Source organism: Ptychodera flava, chromosome 13 (assembly GCF_041260155.1).
Source record: "Ptychodera flava strain L36383 chromosome 13, AS_Pfla_20210202, whole genome shotgun sequence".
Taxonomy (NCBI): domain Eukaryota; kingdom Metazoa; phylum Hemichordata; class Enteropneusta; family Ptychoderidae; genus Ptychodera; species Ptychodera flava.
In genome coordinates, this window is record NC_091940.1 from 24,839,601 (window position 1) to 24,856,073 (window position 16,473).

Genomic DNA, 16,473 nt, shown 5'->3' on the forward strand with positions numbered 1-16,473 from the left:
AAGGTTTCCGTGATTTACTTCCCTATACAATCCCGGCATGCTCCTCTATTCTGTGTTGTCATGATTAATTATTCAAACATCAATAGTAGTCCTCCTCCATACATTTGCCTCCTGTAAGATTATATCAAATTACAAAGTGGCTGTGATTTTTATTTCTGCGATCATCGATTAGCAATTATAAAACATTGTCACAACTTCAAAATATGAATTTTCAACCGCTCTCTTACCAAATCAAAAATACATAGCAGATGTTGAGATGCAAATTTGGTAATAGAGAAAACAAATAACCTAACATTTACCAGTATTTGAGATTCAAAATGGTCGCCATCCCTGTGTAAAATCTTTATGGGGAAAATAACATCAAATTAACATTTTCAAAAAACGAATAAGGTACAAAGTCTACTTACCTCAAGAGTTTCAAAATGAGCCCTCCAGGCCAACTTGAACAAGCGATAGACCAGAGAAGTATTGGACCTTTTTAGAGTCCTTACTTCTGTCCTTGAAGCGCACTCTGTTTTAACGTAATGTCAACATATTTTACAAAAACTTCCTATAATCTTTTGAATTTCTTTAAAAATATTCTTTGAAAATAAATAGATGGACACGCTACTACAGTCGTTCTCGATGGTACAGAACAAGGGGCAAGTTTGAATGTTGCAAGGATATTGATAGGAACTGTTGACTCCGGCTGTGAAGAGCAGCGTAAACTTTAGAAATTGAGTTTCAGAACTGCCAGACTAAACATTAGGCATGCGTTTCACTGTATGAACATGGTAACTTTTCACCGTCTGCTTCTCTTTTGATGCCATGCCCAACATGTGTGCCGAAGTTCGTACGCCTATTATAATTGTTTACAACTCTCTGTCCGGGCCTTTCGTGTTTTACTTCATAGCAATAACCCCCGTCCATGGGCGGGGGTCATATACACGCTCAATTTGTTTCAGTTTGCCCTATATGGCATTTTCATAGCAGCTTCTGCTCTATGTTGCATATTGTACCCGAATTTCATGCATACCTGTCTGAAGCTTGGGCTTTCGATTATATAAACTTTTCTTGACACATTCGATATTCAGCTTTCTCAATGGGACGTTTTGGAGAGTTGACCGGAACGATAATGAAACTTGGCTGTCAGGAGTATGTGTAATATTGTAAAAAGAGTCAAAATATGTTATTACTTAAATCTGAAAATGAAGGCTGAATCAAACCATAAATGTCTTTCATTAATGTAATACAGCTGTAATAAAGTGAAGGATTTAATCTACACTTACGTTCACTGTCGTGTGATTATTTGTCGACCTTCTGACGAACGGTAGGGTTTTGAAGCGGAATCACTTCCTCTACATTGAATTGTTAGTTTCAAGGATTAAAGAAAATTTTACCGCAGGGCATATAAATGTCTTATCGTTATAGTGTTTAATCTACCTATGACTGGTGACTCGTAACAAAAAATGCTTAGAGTCATCAAAATAAAACAAGCATACGGGTACATTATTGATATATAGACGAGGAATTACTAGGACCTTTAGGTTCACCTGAGAAGCAAGCACTCACTCACACTCATAGTCTTCAGTGGTTGCGCTAAAACTCGTTCATTCAAGGTAAGCTTGTCACCATGAAAGCAGATTACCTTGCAAACTGTAAAATTGTCAATTTGGATAAAGTACTTTAGATGATCGGCGGGGTCACCGATTTTGTTTGCTTTACATTCGCTAAACATTACACGAGATCAATCTGCAGCAAGTAGGTTCAGTCCAGTTTCATCGTTGTCCATCTTTGAGAGCCATACCCATGCTGAGCAGATATCGTCATGCACCACATCTTCGAAGGCCTTGCTGAAAGTGACGGCGACAATTAGAAAGGTGGTGTTTTGAATTAATTCTACCTCCTGTTTACCTTATATGTCCGATATCAGTGAGTATTGAGTGATTTTTGGCACTGTAATTTACATAGTACGGTGTTGTACAATATACACAGGTGTACCCGACTCAGTACATTGAAAAAGTACTGCTTGCTTGCCAGTCAGAGATCTGTATGCCTGCTACACGGTACTAACCTTAGATGCTAGCAATTAACGACTATGGCACTACTGTGGCAAGATCTTTGGTCGATCGCATTGCCTTCATCATGATCAACAAAACTTGCCTTCACACTGATATTGAGACAAATCATTGTTTCCCCACAGAAAACTTTTACAATGCGCAACATGCGACAGGCTGTTAAACGAGAGTGAGCTTTCACTGTGTGACAGACCACGATGCTACACATTCATGGCGAAATCAGAAAACAGGTTCGCTGTCCTTGATAACGGCATAGACATAATCACCGCTTCAGGGTGCCAAAAGTCAAGTATTCGCTAAATAATACAAAAGTACGTATTTTGGAAAGGAACATTTCATAACATGTTATAATGACTCTTGACTCTGGCATTTGTTTGAGAAGACGGCAAAACAACAAAACAACACGTATTTATTTCATATTTGTTTTCAGTTTTCCTTGACACCACTGACATGTTTGCACAGTGAAAATAATTGACTACTATCAAGATCTCACATTCTGGTATTTTTGTTGGTATAGTGGAACACTCATAACAGCCAATTATACGTCTAAGTTGTGCACTGAACAATTAGAGGTCTAACTTGAATTCAACACACGCGTTAGCATTTTTCTTGGAGCAAAATATTGGATTCGAATAGTACTACACTTTTAAAGGGAGGCAATCGTCGGAATTCTCCTCAAAGGTTGCCAGTAGGGACCACTATGATCGATGTGATCACTGTATCTAGGGTGCATTGGCGATTGATGAAAGTTAAAACATGTTTGTTAACAATGAATATCGTAAAATTTAAATGTTGCAGCTATATTAACTTGATGCATCTAGATAATATCATGCATGAAATATATGGTTTGTAAACAAGAAAGTCGCACACGCGCAGTTCCAACGACTGCCTCCCCTTAAAAATATCTGAATGAGAGGACATAGAGAGGTCATTGAGAGGTCATCACTACATTTGTACTTTAATAAGTCATAAAACATGTCTGTGGTTTTTTTATGACGAGCAGGGAGTTAGGTAGAAACTGAATCGAGAACGAACAGATGCAAAGAGTGACAAAAACAGCCGGATCGAGTGGAGGAGCGAGTACTAGCGATTGGACTGTCATTCCGAAGTATACACGGGTAATACATACGCATACAAGGAATAACATGCATTTGAAATCGATGAATAATGTCCGTCGATGGCATGAATATTATTCCTTGGCCATTGCACGAACTCAAGTAACGTCTGCCAGCTAGAGTTTCCCAGTATTAGCTTAGTGTTATTCAACCCCTGTTGTAATATGAAAGCGTCATACCACGCGTTTGTGTAGTTTTGCTTGATTTGCGCTTTCTTACCTCCAACGCAGTATCAACTGAGTGCGTATCAAGAACATCTAGACGAGCTTGCAGCGGAGTTTCTGTGCACATCGATATCGACAACTCCGCTACATTTTCAGAGATATCTCAATAATCCCAACTACTTCTCGGGACATTTGTCGACAGGTAAGTTTTATTACATCAACTGGTCTACATACTGATATGTAGATATGCCTATCTTGTTGTAAAATGAAAACTGCCATAATATCAGGTTTTAACCTCGTTTTCAGGGTAACTACGAACCAAATACTTTCTCATCACCCAAAGTGCCAAGATAATATGTTTAAAACATGTGACACATAAAAAAGAAGTACCTTTCATAGAGAACTTGTCACTTCCTGTGAGACGACTCGCAAACGTCAACATGAACATTTTTTCAAAACACATGATAATTGCCCATGCGTTCAAAGTCCGCCGTTCACAGTAACGCAAATTCACATTAGTAACACAAACATATATCAGGGTCATAAATGAAAAATGACAGAACATGACAGACTATGATAAAGTTGAGTATATGTATTGCAGTTGCCAATATCACTCGTCTAATCACTTAATATAACCCTGAAATCCAAAAAGGGACAGCCATTACGAAACCTCGGAGACAAATACTGAGGGGAATTTTGAAGCGTTGATTTCTTCATGCATTTTACAAGTGTTTCATAAATGTTAATCGTAATTTAATCATCACATACCAATGTGCGTTGTTGTCTTGCTTAAATTACGTCAAACATTCTTACATTGTGAATGGTAGCGATAAGATTGACCTTTAGGTGAAGGTAAAAGATAAACTGTACAATTCGTGGGCGCCGATGCTAAACTGATTGCCTGTGATCGCGGCCACTAGTTGGCAAAACACTAGCTATATTTGCCCCGTGAGGGTAGCCGACAGTGGTGCGAAGTCATTTGATCATCAAGCTGAAGAAAAGACAATGTGACGATCACTCCATTCTTTTTCTTTCTGTGTGTCTTGAAGTCTTTCTCTGACATCATTTTAACAGAACAGCCTACTTAATTATGGTATATATACGAAATTTGATCATGATGCTCAGTGTAAAGTTCAGGCTAAATTTAAGAGCGCACACAGTATAGCTATAAGTTTTTAACTTCAGTCTGCTCGAAACACCGAAAGGTTACACCAGTGCCATCTTAACCTTCCGTAACCTACCTACAATTTTCAAACTCATCACGGACAATTAAAAATCACAATGAAAATGCCACAGATGAAAACGTACAACACTGTCTTGATCCCTTTAGCTCAATAGCACGCTTGAAGAGCTTGTAGAATTGGGTCAGCAACGATGTCAACAGTAGCTACTCCGTTTGGAGTAGTTGACTATGTGGTGTTTGCAACAATGCTGGGGGTGTCACTTGTGACAGGAATCTATCATGGTGTCAAAAGTGGACAAAGAACAAGCACGTCAGAGTAAGTAGCGGTGAGGATTCGTCGGTAAAATGGTTGACATTTACTATGCCTTAAGCCGATATATTTATATATATATATATATATATATATATATATATATATATATATATATATATATATATATATATCACATTGAATTGTTCCTGCTCAAAAGAAATTGTAAAAATTCTCACATCTCTCGGTGTTGATGTAATCTGTTATCAAACGATTCATAGCATTTCGGATCTGTGAGATTGACATATTAATTAAGTTGCAAAGCAATTAAGTAATTAAGAGAAAGTGTGCATAGGTGTGAATACGTGTAGGGGACATCATATTGCAAAATAAGCTTACTATCTTACACAGCGCCACTTCTTAATTCTATATGTGTATTGGCTAGAAAATTGCTGCTTTGGACAACTACTAGTGGGAGAACATAATACAGCTTAATAACTAATAATCTATATACATCAGGTTGTCTAGTTGGCAAGGGCCAACCGTTGCTTACAATATTCAAAAGCTTTTTCGTTGATAGACTTTCTCGTGAAGCATAAGTGTAATTATAACACGCCACATGCTCATTCCGTGTCGTGATTCGCCAGAATACGTCACGTGACGTGAAAGTAGATACGTCTAGTCACCACCAAATTGACAAAAGTGACGTCAGAGGGTATTTTTTGACCAAATTTGGAAAAGTGCCCTGTCACGTGACCGTAGTGTCGTCTGCAGCTTTGCAACAATGGCGGGTGACTAATAGGTGATGTGCGTCCGGGATAGGTGACGACACATTCTCTAAAACAGATTTTCCAACGTTTTCCAACATTCCAACAGCGTAGGAACTTGAATAGCTCATCGACGGAAAAGATTAAGGTGCAACTAAGGATGTCGCTAGGTATGCTTAGAATATTTTTTGAAAGAAAGTGGTACCACGTACAACTGAAGGCGCTGTGGAAACATCGCCCAGTAAACTTGTCACAATGGATTGTTGCGATGCAAAATATCAAAACACATTAAAAACTATAGGCCTATAACAGTACAACATGAGCATGTGGTGTGTTATAAAACACCTATAGCCTGGTCTTTATTCGGGCTATAGCGACCGTCTATTACCCCTCGTGGCCGTGTGTTACCAGAAACACATAGCTATACCCCTCGGCCAACGGCCTCGGGGAATAGCGATGTGTTTCTGGTAACACACGGCCCCTCGGGGTAATAGACGGTCGCTATAGCCCTCATGACCAGGCGATAGGTGTTTACTACATTATTAGTGTAAAATCTCTGGAATTTCATCAAAGTATGACTCGTTACATCATTCTACCTACTGTAGGTTCTTGGTTGCGGGCAAATCAATGAGTGGTTTACCAGTAGCCATGTCTCTGCTGGTTTCATTCCTCTCGGCATTGACTATAATGGGTATTCCGGCAGAGATCTTCATTAATGGACCCACATATGCCTTCTTCGCGTTGAGTGTGCTGTGGACGTTGCCTGCTGTCTCGTTCCTGTGCGTGCCGGTTTTCCACGGCCTTAACTTGATAAGTGCTTACGAGGTTGGTAGGTTTTTTATATTCATTATGGTACCAATTAAATGCGTCGTAAAAAAGTTTGTTCTCTCTTGGACTGTGTTAAAATAAACTTTGTGTTCCTATAATGTTATGAGTACGATTTTTAAAATAATGGCGGTACTCAACTTAAAATTGAAAGACTTCAGCTTGTTGCTATTCGGAAGGATTAAATCATCCAAAATAAAAAACAAATATTCAGGGTTTCCGTGCAAAATTTGTTACTAGAAAACAATCTACCAAATGTTTATCGACACCTGAAATTCAAAATGGCCGCCATCCCGTGTAAACTCTGTTTGGGGATTTCGATGTTCTCAAAAATATGCCGATGAAAACTTTAGTCACCCCATGAGCTTAAAAATGAGCCCCCACAAGTGACGGATGCCGCAAAGGTGTAGTAAAAGTTTACGTCATCGAGGCACATTCTGCCTTAAGAGCATTTTCGAATGAACAGATGATACTCAGCATCGTGATTCAAAAGGGGAAACTCTTCTCTTGCAGTACTTTGGTCTGAGGTTCAACTATGCAGTACGAATCACGGCGGCCCTACTCTTCGCACTACAGACAGTCTTCTACATGGCGGCGACGATGATTGGCCCGGCCCTAGCAGTCGAAGCAGGTGAGAGTTCACGACGTTGATGGTGTTAGAAACAAAGACGAACTGTTCTTACCCTTTGCAGAATTTCAGACCATTATGTCACACATTGACGGGAGCTTAGCGTACATGACTCCTTGTACTGCACTGTAATTTAGTACAGCTGTATGTCTCATCATGATATGATAATCAACATGATACATAATCAACAGACAGACTTTTTCCAGTGTTTCATGGCCAAAGCTGTAACCTATGCCTGTATCAATTTCATGAAATGTTGACACAGCGACTACATGCTATTAATTTTAACGATGCATATGCAATTTGTTTTACGATATGATCCAATAGTACCGAGTGGCCATTTCATTACGATTGTTTCATTTTTGCAGTCATTTAGTACATATCATTGCTTCATCTGATTTGTTTCAAAATCTTTATGGGTAAAATGAACTAAAACATGCACGTGATTATCATTCTTATCGATGACATGGCCACCAGATGTTTTTGTTCAATATTCAAATCTGAACGGTATTACTCATCTACAAATTGAACAAAGACAATATACTTTTTTGATGTGTTTACTTAAAATGTGAATTTGTTTCGTGATGTGGTCTCGTATGGCTGTCAGGCATGCTTCACGTGATCCACTTCGCACTTTTGTACGAATGATTTGTACTATTGGTTTTTACACAATTTCCGTTACAGTATGACCAAATATGGCAGGAAAGTGGTCGTTTTGCTACAATTATGTTCATCTATTATAGGCCGTTACTCACGAGTGTTAACTGATTTAGGTGAATGTTGGTACTTGCATCTTCTTCCTCTTTGAACACGGGAGCAGAGATCTTGCTTGTCCATGAACTTATGATGAAAAATAATATAAGAAAATAGTCCCCTTTCCGAATCTCATACATTGATTTTCTCTTTTATATATAGTTGTGAATGTAGATTTATGGATCACATTGGTGGTGTCCGGGGCGGTTTGCATTTTCTATACCAGCGTGGTGAGTTTTTAATCCTTTAAAAAGAAGTAAAAATGACAGATGTTCAGAAACCCTGCAAATTCATACTATCAATGGCTCGAATTGTAATACCTGTTCTATTGCTTTTTTTCTCTTTGTTCATGTATAATGATAGATAACGACAAGGATTCCTTTGTCAAGTTAGGCAATTAATTTTGCGATCCCGCCTACAAATTATACATGGGTCATTTGTAATCAGCTAGGCCCTATATTCATACAAAGAAAACTAGCATGAAAACATGTTATTGTGCATCATCTGTCTGCATATTCAGGGTGGAATGAAAGCGGTCATCTGGACAGATGTCTTCCAGTTTCTCGTCATTGTCGGGACTCTCATGACCGTCATTATCTTAGGGACCATCGAGGCAGGTGGTCTACAGTACGTCTGGGAAAGCAACAAACAAGATGGTCGGCTTGATGTGTTCAAGTGAGTGATGCATTCTGGGCTATCATCCGGGTAACTTTCGAGAGAACTTTTTGAGTCCAACATTGTCGTGATAGTTTGTGAACAGAAAGTAAATCAAAATGTGCGCGACGTGCACCCAGCTTTCCTCTTTAAGTGTCGCAAAAGTCAACCATCTTCAAATTACATAAGCATATGAAGTCAAAACGAATGCAATTTCTGTAATTTGTCTCTTATGACTGCAGGAATTCTCTCCACTCAATTCTGATTCTCTCTTTCTGTCACAATTCGTCTAACTCGTCCTTGTTTCTCTTTCTATCCATCTGATTGTATATCTGCCTGTTTGTTGTGTCTATCTGTCTGTCTGTCTGTCTCTGTCTATCTATCTGCCTGTCTATCTCTATCTACCAATAATGCTGGCTCGAGCCAACAAGTTAGCCGTCTCTTCGTCAGTAACTGCGCATGTCTGTCTGCCTGCCAGCCTACGTATCTATCTATCTGTCTATCAATACATCTAATAAACTCTCAAACTCTAAAACAAATAAACAAAAACAAACAAACGTATGCAGTGGATTGCACATTCCACACTTCTTTTTTCAGAGTTCCATTTGATGTAACTCAAAGAACAACCATAATCAGTGCGATATTTGGCGGGGGAATGAACGCGATTCCACAATTCGTCAGCCAAACTGCAGTGCAGAGATACATGTCTTCTAAAACTCTGAAACATGCCCAGATGTAAGTCGAACATCTTCGTTTTCACTTAAGCATTCAATGACAAACAAAAATTATGTTCTGTAGAGGGTTCCGATCATAAATAAAAAATCTGCCCTCGTAGCGAAAGTTAAAATGCTGTCTTTGAGTTTTGCTGAGTATCAAATTATCTTTAGTGTGTTTTGACGTCAAATATATTTTTATACTCGAATGTAAAAGTGTGTAACAATAGGTATGAAATATGTACTGAGTAATGCATGTGAGGTGCGATAGATAGGAAACTGACTAAGTTTCTTCTTTCCATGCCAACAGGTCCGTCTTACTGAATATGCCGTTCCAGTTAATCATTCTGCCGACGGTCTATTTTTCAGGATTGGTTATGTATGCCTACTACAATAGTAAGTTGATTGCAGGAAAATGTGAACAAAGAGAAAGGGCAACTCGTAGAAAAATTTTCAAAACAAATACCATGAGCTTAAGCGATTTCTCGAAACTCGCCATTCTTGGTCTACCCTGGGGTAATGTCTTGACATTTAGGTAGAGGAGTTGAAACATTTGTATAGTAAACGATTATTCTCAATATCATCTAAAATCATTCAAAACTTAGGAATTTGAAGGTCGTATGACCCCCTATTAAACCCTTTTCAGCTAAGTTGTTATTAGTTTTTGACATTACAGCGTGCTTAATTCAATAAAGGCCCAAAACCCCCTTTTAAAGAACAACAAATTGTCAAAATTGTCATTTAAAAAACATTAGAATTTTTAGCCAGTCACTGCTGTGCCTTACCTGTCTGTGAAATATTCAACTATCGAGTGGATTTTCTCCTTACAGTCAGGAAAGAATATGATGTTGCTCTCCGGTGACCCTTGTTAAAGGTATAACGTGTCTCGGGGACAGATAGTCGGACTATCAAATTTCTACAATTCTTTTCTGATCTACGACTTGTGGAGGCACATTTTAAAGCTCTTGGAGAAAGAAAAACTTTCATCGTCTTAGTTTTTCGAAAAATCAACATTTTGATTTTCCCCCATAGCGTTAACACAGGGATGGTGGCCATTTTGAATTTCAAATATCGCAAAATGTTGGGTAATTTAATTCGGTAGTTCCAAACTTTGCACGGTGACCCCCGATTTTTATTGTTGACTTGGTAAAAGAATGGTTGAAAGTTTCATTCAGGAAAGTTTGAGCAAAAGTTTGTCTTTCACTTTTGAGGTGCATACTACCTTAAGGAACTAAACGAAAAAATCAAAATTGTCTTCATATATTCTTTATTTTACTCAATATACTGTATTTTTAAAACAACGCACTCAAAACTTTCCGTTATAATATCATTTGCTGTCAAAATTAACAGAACCTACTTGTAGTTTAGAACTGGCGCTTGACTGTAGTTATAGATACATCGCTGAAGACAAAAAGATGTACGATGATATACGAGTATTGTAATGGTCAATAGTATTTGAATACAAATGAGTGGTCTTTGGACGAATACCACTTTCTATTTTATGGAAGACAATAAATATTCTTCTCTCCCCAGATGATCTCATGCCACTGCAGCCACCTATCAATGCAACAAATGCACGTAAGCATTTTTGTATTTAGAATTCTGTTTGTAAATCTTTGATTTTGTTTCAAGTGAGCCATTTGGAAGCCATTCTTTGTATTATTAAGTAGTTGCCTAGTGTCTATTTCTGTTTTCTTTCTTTTTTCTGAAGCAATTTAAGCTCCGATATACCATTACCACTGAGTACATCGGTCGTCGTACGAGTAGAATACCCGAGATCAACAAGCACAGTGGCTTGTTGATGAGAAATGAGAATCTTTATTTCTTAGACGAAGATGCTTACAGCACAGCTCACTGGTGATAAAGGGTTGCTATACCAAAATTAATATCTGGCTTTATACTCTCTTAACTTAATCATAATTGCATATTCGATCCAACCAATTACAATAACTCAAGGTAAAAGTAACCATATTCCATCTTTTTATGATGACGTCTGTCCGGTTTGATTTTTATTTCAGCAATTCAGACAGTTGGAGACCAACATTACTCTCCTGATTACGCTTCTTCAGATCAAGTAAGCATAGAAAATTTCTTTTTTCTTTAAAATGGTTCCTTTTCCTCAAAAGTTCAAGATAGTGAGTAGCACTAATGGTTATGGCGAGTTATCCTTCTCGGTCGTGGGCTAATACAACTAATAAAGGCAACTAAGATGAAATTAAGTCATAGTGTTATCTTAATTTATGCCTTTTGCGGCTTGATTATTAAAATGTCGCATGTTTCCAAAAGAAATTTAGAAAGACAGACAGACAGATAGATAGATAGATAGATAGATAGATAGATAGATAGATAGATAGATAGATAGATAGATAGATAGATAGATGGTTTGATGGTTAGTATGAAGATGAGAGATACAGCACAGATAATAGCTAAATTTCAAGAACAAACCAGAAAATCACCAATCAACCAATCAATCAATCAATCAATCAATCAATCAATCAATCAATCAATCAATTTCTTTAACAGATACTGGTGTACTTTATCAGTACGTTGTTTGGATCTATACCTGGAATACAGGGTCTCTTCGTGGCTGCCCTGTTTGCGGGAGCTCTGAGGTATACGATTTTTATGAAAGTCTTACTGATGAGGAATGTACAATACATCGATTTTTCAGTAAAACGTTAGGCAGCAAATGGCATATTATCTGAGAGACTTTTGATACTGTACAGTACTGCTGACTCTCGGCTTTGATTCAGTCTAACCCAGAATCGCAAAATTAAAGGTCGACTATCCAAGTTGTCAAAGCTGCCTATACGCCATGTGAATGTGGTGATAATTATTTTTCATCAGAAAAATAAATTATTTGTCGTGATTATATATTTCACCCAAGGCGATGAGATTTGTGGTGCAGGTATATTGATGTCCTCGTCAGAGCATTTCGTCTTTTATATCCACCCAATAGCATTCCGTCGTGACAACTCAACCGATGATGTTGTCTAATATTTGTTCATTCACGTACATTTCCCATGCTTAGCTCAGTGTCGTCTGGATTAAACTCCATGATCGCCGTGACTTTAGAAGACATGGTGAAACCTTGGCGACGATGGAGGGCGGCAAGAACACATAGGAACGTGTACGAAAATGACATCCTGGACACAATTTTTACCAAAATTCTCAGTAAGTTGAATACTCACAGAAAAGTTTTTACAGTAGTTAAGTAGAAATAAACAACTCCAGGGATTTCACATCCAACGTAATATGCTTTCTCTCAACTGAAGTCACATAAATAAAATATACTGAAGTATAGAAAAAACATGTCGAAACACTGTGTACCTGAGATGCTATCCTCATATTCGAAAAAAATATTGATGCGCCTGTAGAGGACATGAAGACTATCTTCCAATGAACACGCACATTACAGAAAAACACTCAGAACAAGCTGGGATAAATACATGTCTGCGAACTTTCCGTATGTTTCATGATCTTAAAATTCTCCATGGTATAGGTTTTCATACCGACAAGTATCCATACAGTTTCCTTTGATCCGCGGTTAGCGTTAAGGTGTGCCTCAAAGAATCCTTAAGTCACATCATTTCTAATTTACATAGTAGAAGAGCATCAAATAGCAAAGGAATCGATTTAGAACAATATAATTGTTTATACAGTTATGTGCATAGTAAAGCAGCTCACATGCTGTCGCAGCTATGAGAGAGAAAGAGAGAGAGAGAGAGAGAGAGAGAGAGAGAGAGAGAGAGAGATTTTCAACATCTCTTATAGCTAGCCGTGGACGCAGAAGTTTTAAACTTCTGCGTCCACGTGCATTCCTTTCTAAAGCAAACTAAATGTTCATATGACTTTTATGATGCATGTTTTGATCGCTCTCATTCAACAGATGTCTTATCTATTGTTTTCCATCTATGTGTCTTTAATTTGATTATTATCAGCTGTTATTTACGGAATCATTGTCATTGGCCTTGCCTACGTGGCGTCTTCTTTCGGATCGCTAGTTTCCTTGGCAAATACAATATTCGGCACTTCTGGGGGACCTCTGGTCGGCGCTTTTACCTTGGGAATGTTCTACAGAAGGGCCAATTCATGGTAAGCTCTAGCGTGCCATCGTGTCCAACTATCATACAAAAAGTCGAAGGAAAAACAACAACTTGAAAATGTAGAGGTGGAATAATTCAAAGCAAACGTCATCATAAATGTATTGCGCATATAATTTGCTTGTTTTGTTGTAATTTTAAATTATTGTATATCATTTCGAGAATGTGTGCCATCATCATTAACAAGCTCTCATTTTGTAACGCGTTCGACATATCATTCGAGGGAGTATAACCTTTTTTCCTTGCAAAAATTGTTGGCAACTTGATAAGGATAAGTATTTGTTTTCAAGTTCGTAGAAGCCCCTTCTTGCACTTGACAATTATCATTTTAGCATTCGTTTGGTTACCCTTTGGCCCAAATTTTAATACTGTTTCGATATTTAAAAAAACTTATCCTTGTATTGCGAAAACATCTTTTATTAAAACAGATTTCATATCATACACTTGTCTAGTGATTCTTGGCGTCGTTTTCACTTACTAAATGATTTCATCTTTTACCCAAGGGGGACACTTTTTGGTGTGTTGCTTGGTTTTGGTCTTGGTGTATGGGTTAGTATTGGCGCCATTGTATATTCAGACGCTTTGGAAGAAGCTTTGTCCATCTACAAGGTAAATATCCTACAAAAGCTGCAGAACATATCAATTGAGGGTTTGATTCAATGGCCTGGTTTTTTTTCATTTTCAAAGCTGTCAATGAAACACTCTACCAAACATTTTAAGCAAATTTCGCCCCAAAATGGGAATCGACCAGTGGCCCAGTGTACTTCATTTTGTTTGCATATCATTCAAATATTTAAAGACGCTGGAGTAAAACTTGTCTTTATATCGTTTCTGCTTCCCAGCTATCCTTCATGTGGTACAGCTGGTTTAGCTTTCTGTGCACGGTGATTCCAGGCATAATATGCAGCGAGTTGATCCGTTGCATTATACCCAGAGAGAGACACAACCAAGTCGACCCGTTACTACTGGGACTGTTTCTAAGGTAGGAGAATCTGGCAATAGGCCTAATCGTTAATGTGTAAAAATATGACACACATTCAAACATAACTGAATAAGAGAGTTGAATAAGAGAGAGAAACAGACAGACAGGCAGAGACAGATAGAGAATGTTAATTACTAAGACATTGCATTCAAGACCACGACTTAGCCGACGGCGACGATAAGGATGATGGTGATGGCGGCGGTGCTGGTTGTGGTGGTGTTGATTTTGGCAGAGGTAGAGCATTTACCCATATGTGTGTTTCACGTGATACTCTCTCAATAATAATTGTGGTTCTCCCTTAGACCTAAGGTGACTGGTAAACCAAAGATCGAAGAACAAGAAAGTGGTGATTCGTCAACAGAGCCCTCGTCATTAATCCAGGGTGAAATTCAAATGCATGAACTCAACAAGGCCAACAATGATGGTCGAGAGAATATTGGCTCATCCGATACAAACCTTTAACTGCACCGTGCACTGGATCCATCGATGATGCTCGTCTACCGAATTCGATCCTTAATTTGGTCGATGAACAGAGACGGTGCTTAGTGTCATGTACCATCGATAGAGAATACTCTTCCCAAATCGTTCCGTTGTATAACCATCTTCTAGCACGCCTATTATTTTCATCTTTGAAAGTAATCACCTACAGTGTAGATAAATCAGTACACATTAGCCAATTATAAATAATAATAGTATGAAGATGTCTATTTCACACGAAACTTAGTCTCAGGTCTTTATTTGCATGCCGGTAACTTGATTATTGAAGACTGCTTTGTCCTGAAACGCCACTGCAACCGAAGACAATCACGATACGACTCAAGTTTTGATTAGAATGCAAATAAAGCCGGTATTTGGTAGAATTCAACCTGTAAGAGACTGATACAAAATTTATATATCACTCATAGTCTTCAGTGGTTGCGCTAAAATTCGTTCATTCAAGGTAAGCTTGTCACCATGAAAGCAGATTACCTTGCAAATTGTACGATTGTCAATTTGGATAAAGTACTTTAGATGATCGGCAAGGTCACATATTTTATTTGCTATACATTGGCTACGCATTATATTTGATCAATCTGCAGGAAGTAGGTGCACTCAAGTATCATCGTTGTCCATCTTGGACAGCCATACCCATGCTGAGCAGATATCGTCATGCACAAAATCTTCGAAGGCCTTGCCGTAAGTGACGGCGAGAATTAGAAAGGGAGTGTTTGGAATTTATTCTACCTCCTGTTTATCTAATATGTCCGAAGACAGTGAGTGTTGAGTGATTTTTGACCTGACTCAGTACACGGAAACCATACTGCTTGTTGGCCAGTGGCCAGTCAGAGATCGTATACCTGCTTCACGGTGCTAATCATAGATGCTAGCAATTTACGATTATGGCACTACCTGTGGCAAGATCTTTTATCGACCGCATTGCCTTCATCATGATCAACAAAACTTGCCTTCACACTGCGGTTGAGACAAACCATTGTTTCTCGACAGAAAACCGTGGCGGTGCGCAACTGACGACCGGTTCCCTGTAAAATCGAATACAGATACGAATAAAAAACTTTTGATTAGAATTTTTCCAATTCTGTTTAAACGAGAGTGATGTTTGACTGTGTGACAGACTATGATGACAGACATTCATGGCGAAATCAGAAAACAGGTTCGCTGTCCTTGATAACGGCATGGACATAATCACTGCTTCACAGGGTGCCCAAAGTCAAGTATTTGCTAAATAATACAAAAGTATGAATTTTGAAGAAACATTTCATAATTAAACATGTTATAATGACTCTTGACTCTGGCATTTGTTTGAGAAGACGCAAAACAACACAACAACACATATCTATTTCATGTTTGCTTTCATTTATCATTGAAACCACTGACATGTTTGCACAGTGAAAATAATTGGCTACTATCAAGATCTTGCATTCTGGTATTTTCATTGGTATAGATGGAACATTCGTAACAGCCAATCAATACGTCTAAGTTGTGCACTGAACAATTACAGGTCTAAGTTGAATTCACACACGCGTTAGCATTTTTCTTGGAGCAAAATATCGGATTTGAATGGTACTACACTATTAAAGGGAGGCAATCGTCTGCTCAAAGATTGCCAGTAGGGACCCCAAGACCGATGTAAACACTATATCTGGGGTACATTGGCGATTGATGAAAGTTAAAACTTAAAATTTAAATGTTGCAGCTATGTTGACTTGATGCATCTAGATATCATGCATGAAATACATTGTTTGTAAACAAGAAAGTCGCACACGCGCAGTTCCGACGAC

At 38.3% G+C, this 16,473-nt stretch overlaps 1 protein-coding gene across 5 annotated transcripts; it reads left to right on the top strand.

The window, feature by feature from the left end:
- The first annotated feature begins 1,495 nt into the window (after positions 1–1,495).
- On the top strand, positions 1,496–15,759 carry LOC139147914 (sodium-dependent multivitamin transporter-like). 5 transcript variants are annotated; one of them, XM_070719137.1, is made up of 18 exons: positions 1,496–1,859; positions 3,061–3,175; positions 3,403–3,538; positions 4,667–4,835; positions 6,142–6,361; positions 6,875–6,992; positions 7,905–7,972; positions 8,263–8,417; positions 8,994–9,131; positions 9,420–9,505; positions 10,643–10,687; positions 11,128–11,183; positions 11,633–11,721; positions 12,141–12,283; positions 13,051–13,204; positions 13,716–13,821; positions 14,055–14,194; positions 14,497–15,759. In XM_070719137.1, the coding sequence occupies exons 4-18, from the start codon at positions 4,711–4,713 to the stop codon at positions 14,654–14,656; spliced, it is 1,803 nt and encodes a 600-aa protein (XP_070575238.1). In that variant the 5' UTR covers positions 1,496–1,859; positions 3,061–3,175; positions 3,403–3,538; positions 4,667–4,710; the 3' UTR covers positions 14,657–15,759. The 5 variants fall into 5 exon arrangements, with proteins under 5 accessions (XP_070575238.1, XP_070575236.1, XP_070575239.1 ...); XM_070719135.1 differs by having other exon boundaries at positions 1,702–1,859; positions 3,061–3,538; XM_070719138.1 differs by lacking the exon at positions 3,061–3,175 and having other exon boundaries at positions 1,702–1,859.
- The last annotated feature ends 714 nt before the right edge of the window (positions 15,760–16,473 follow it).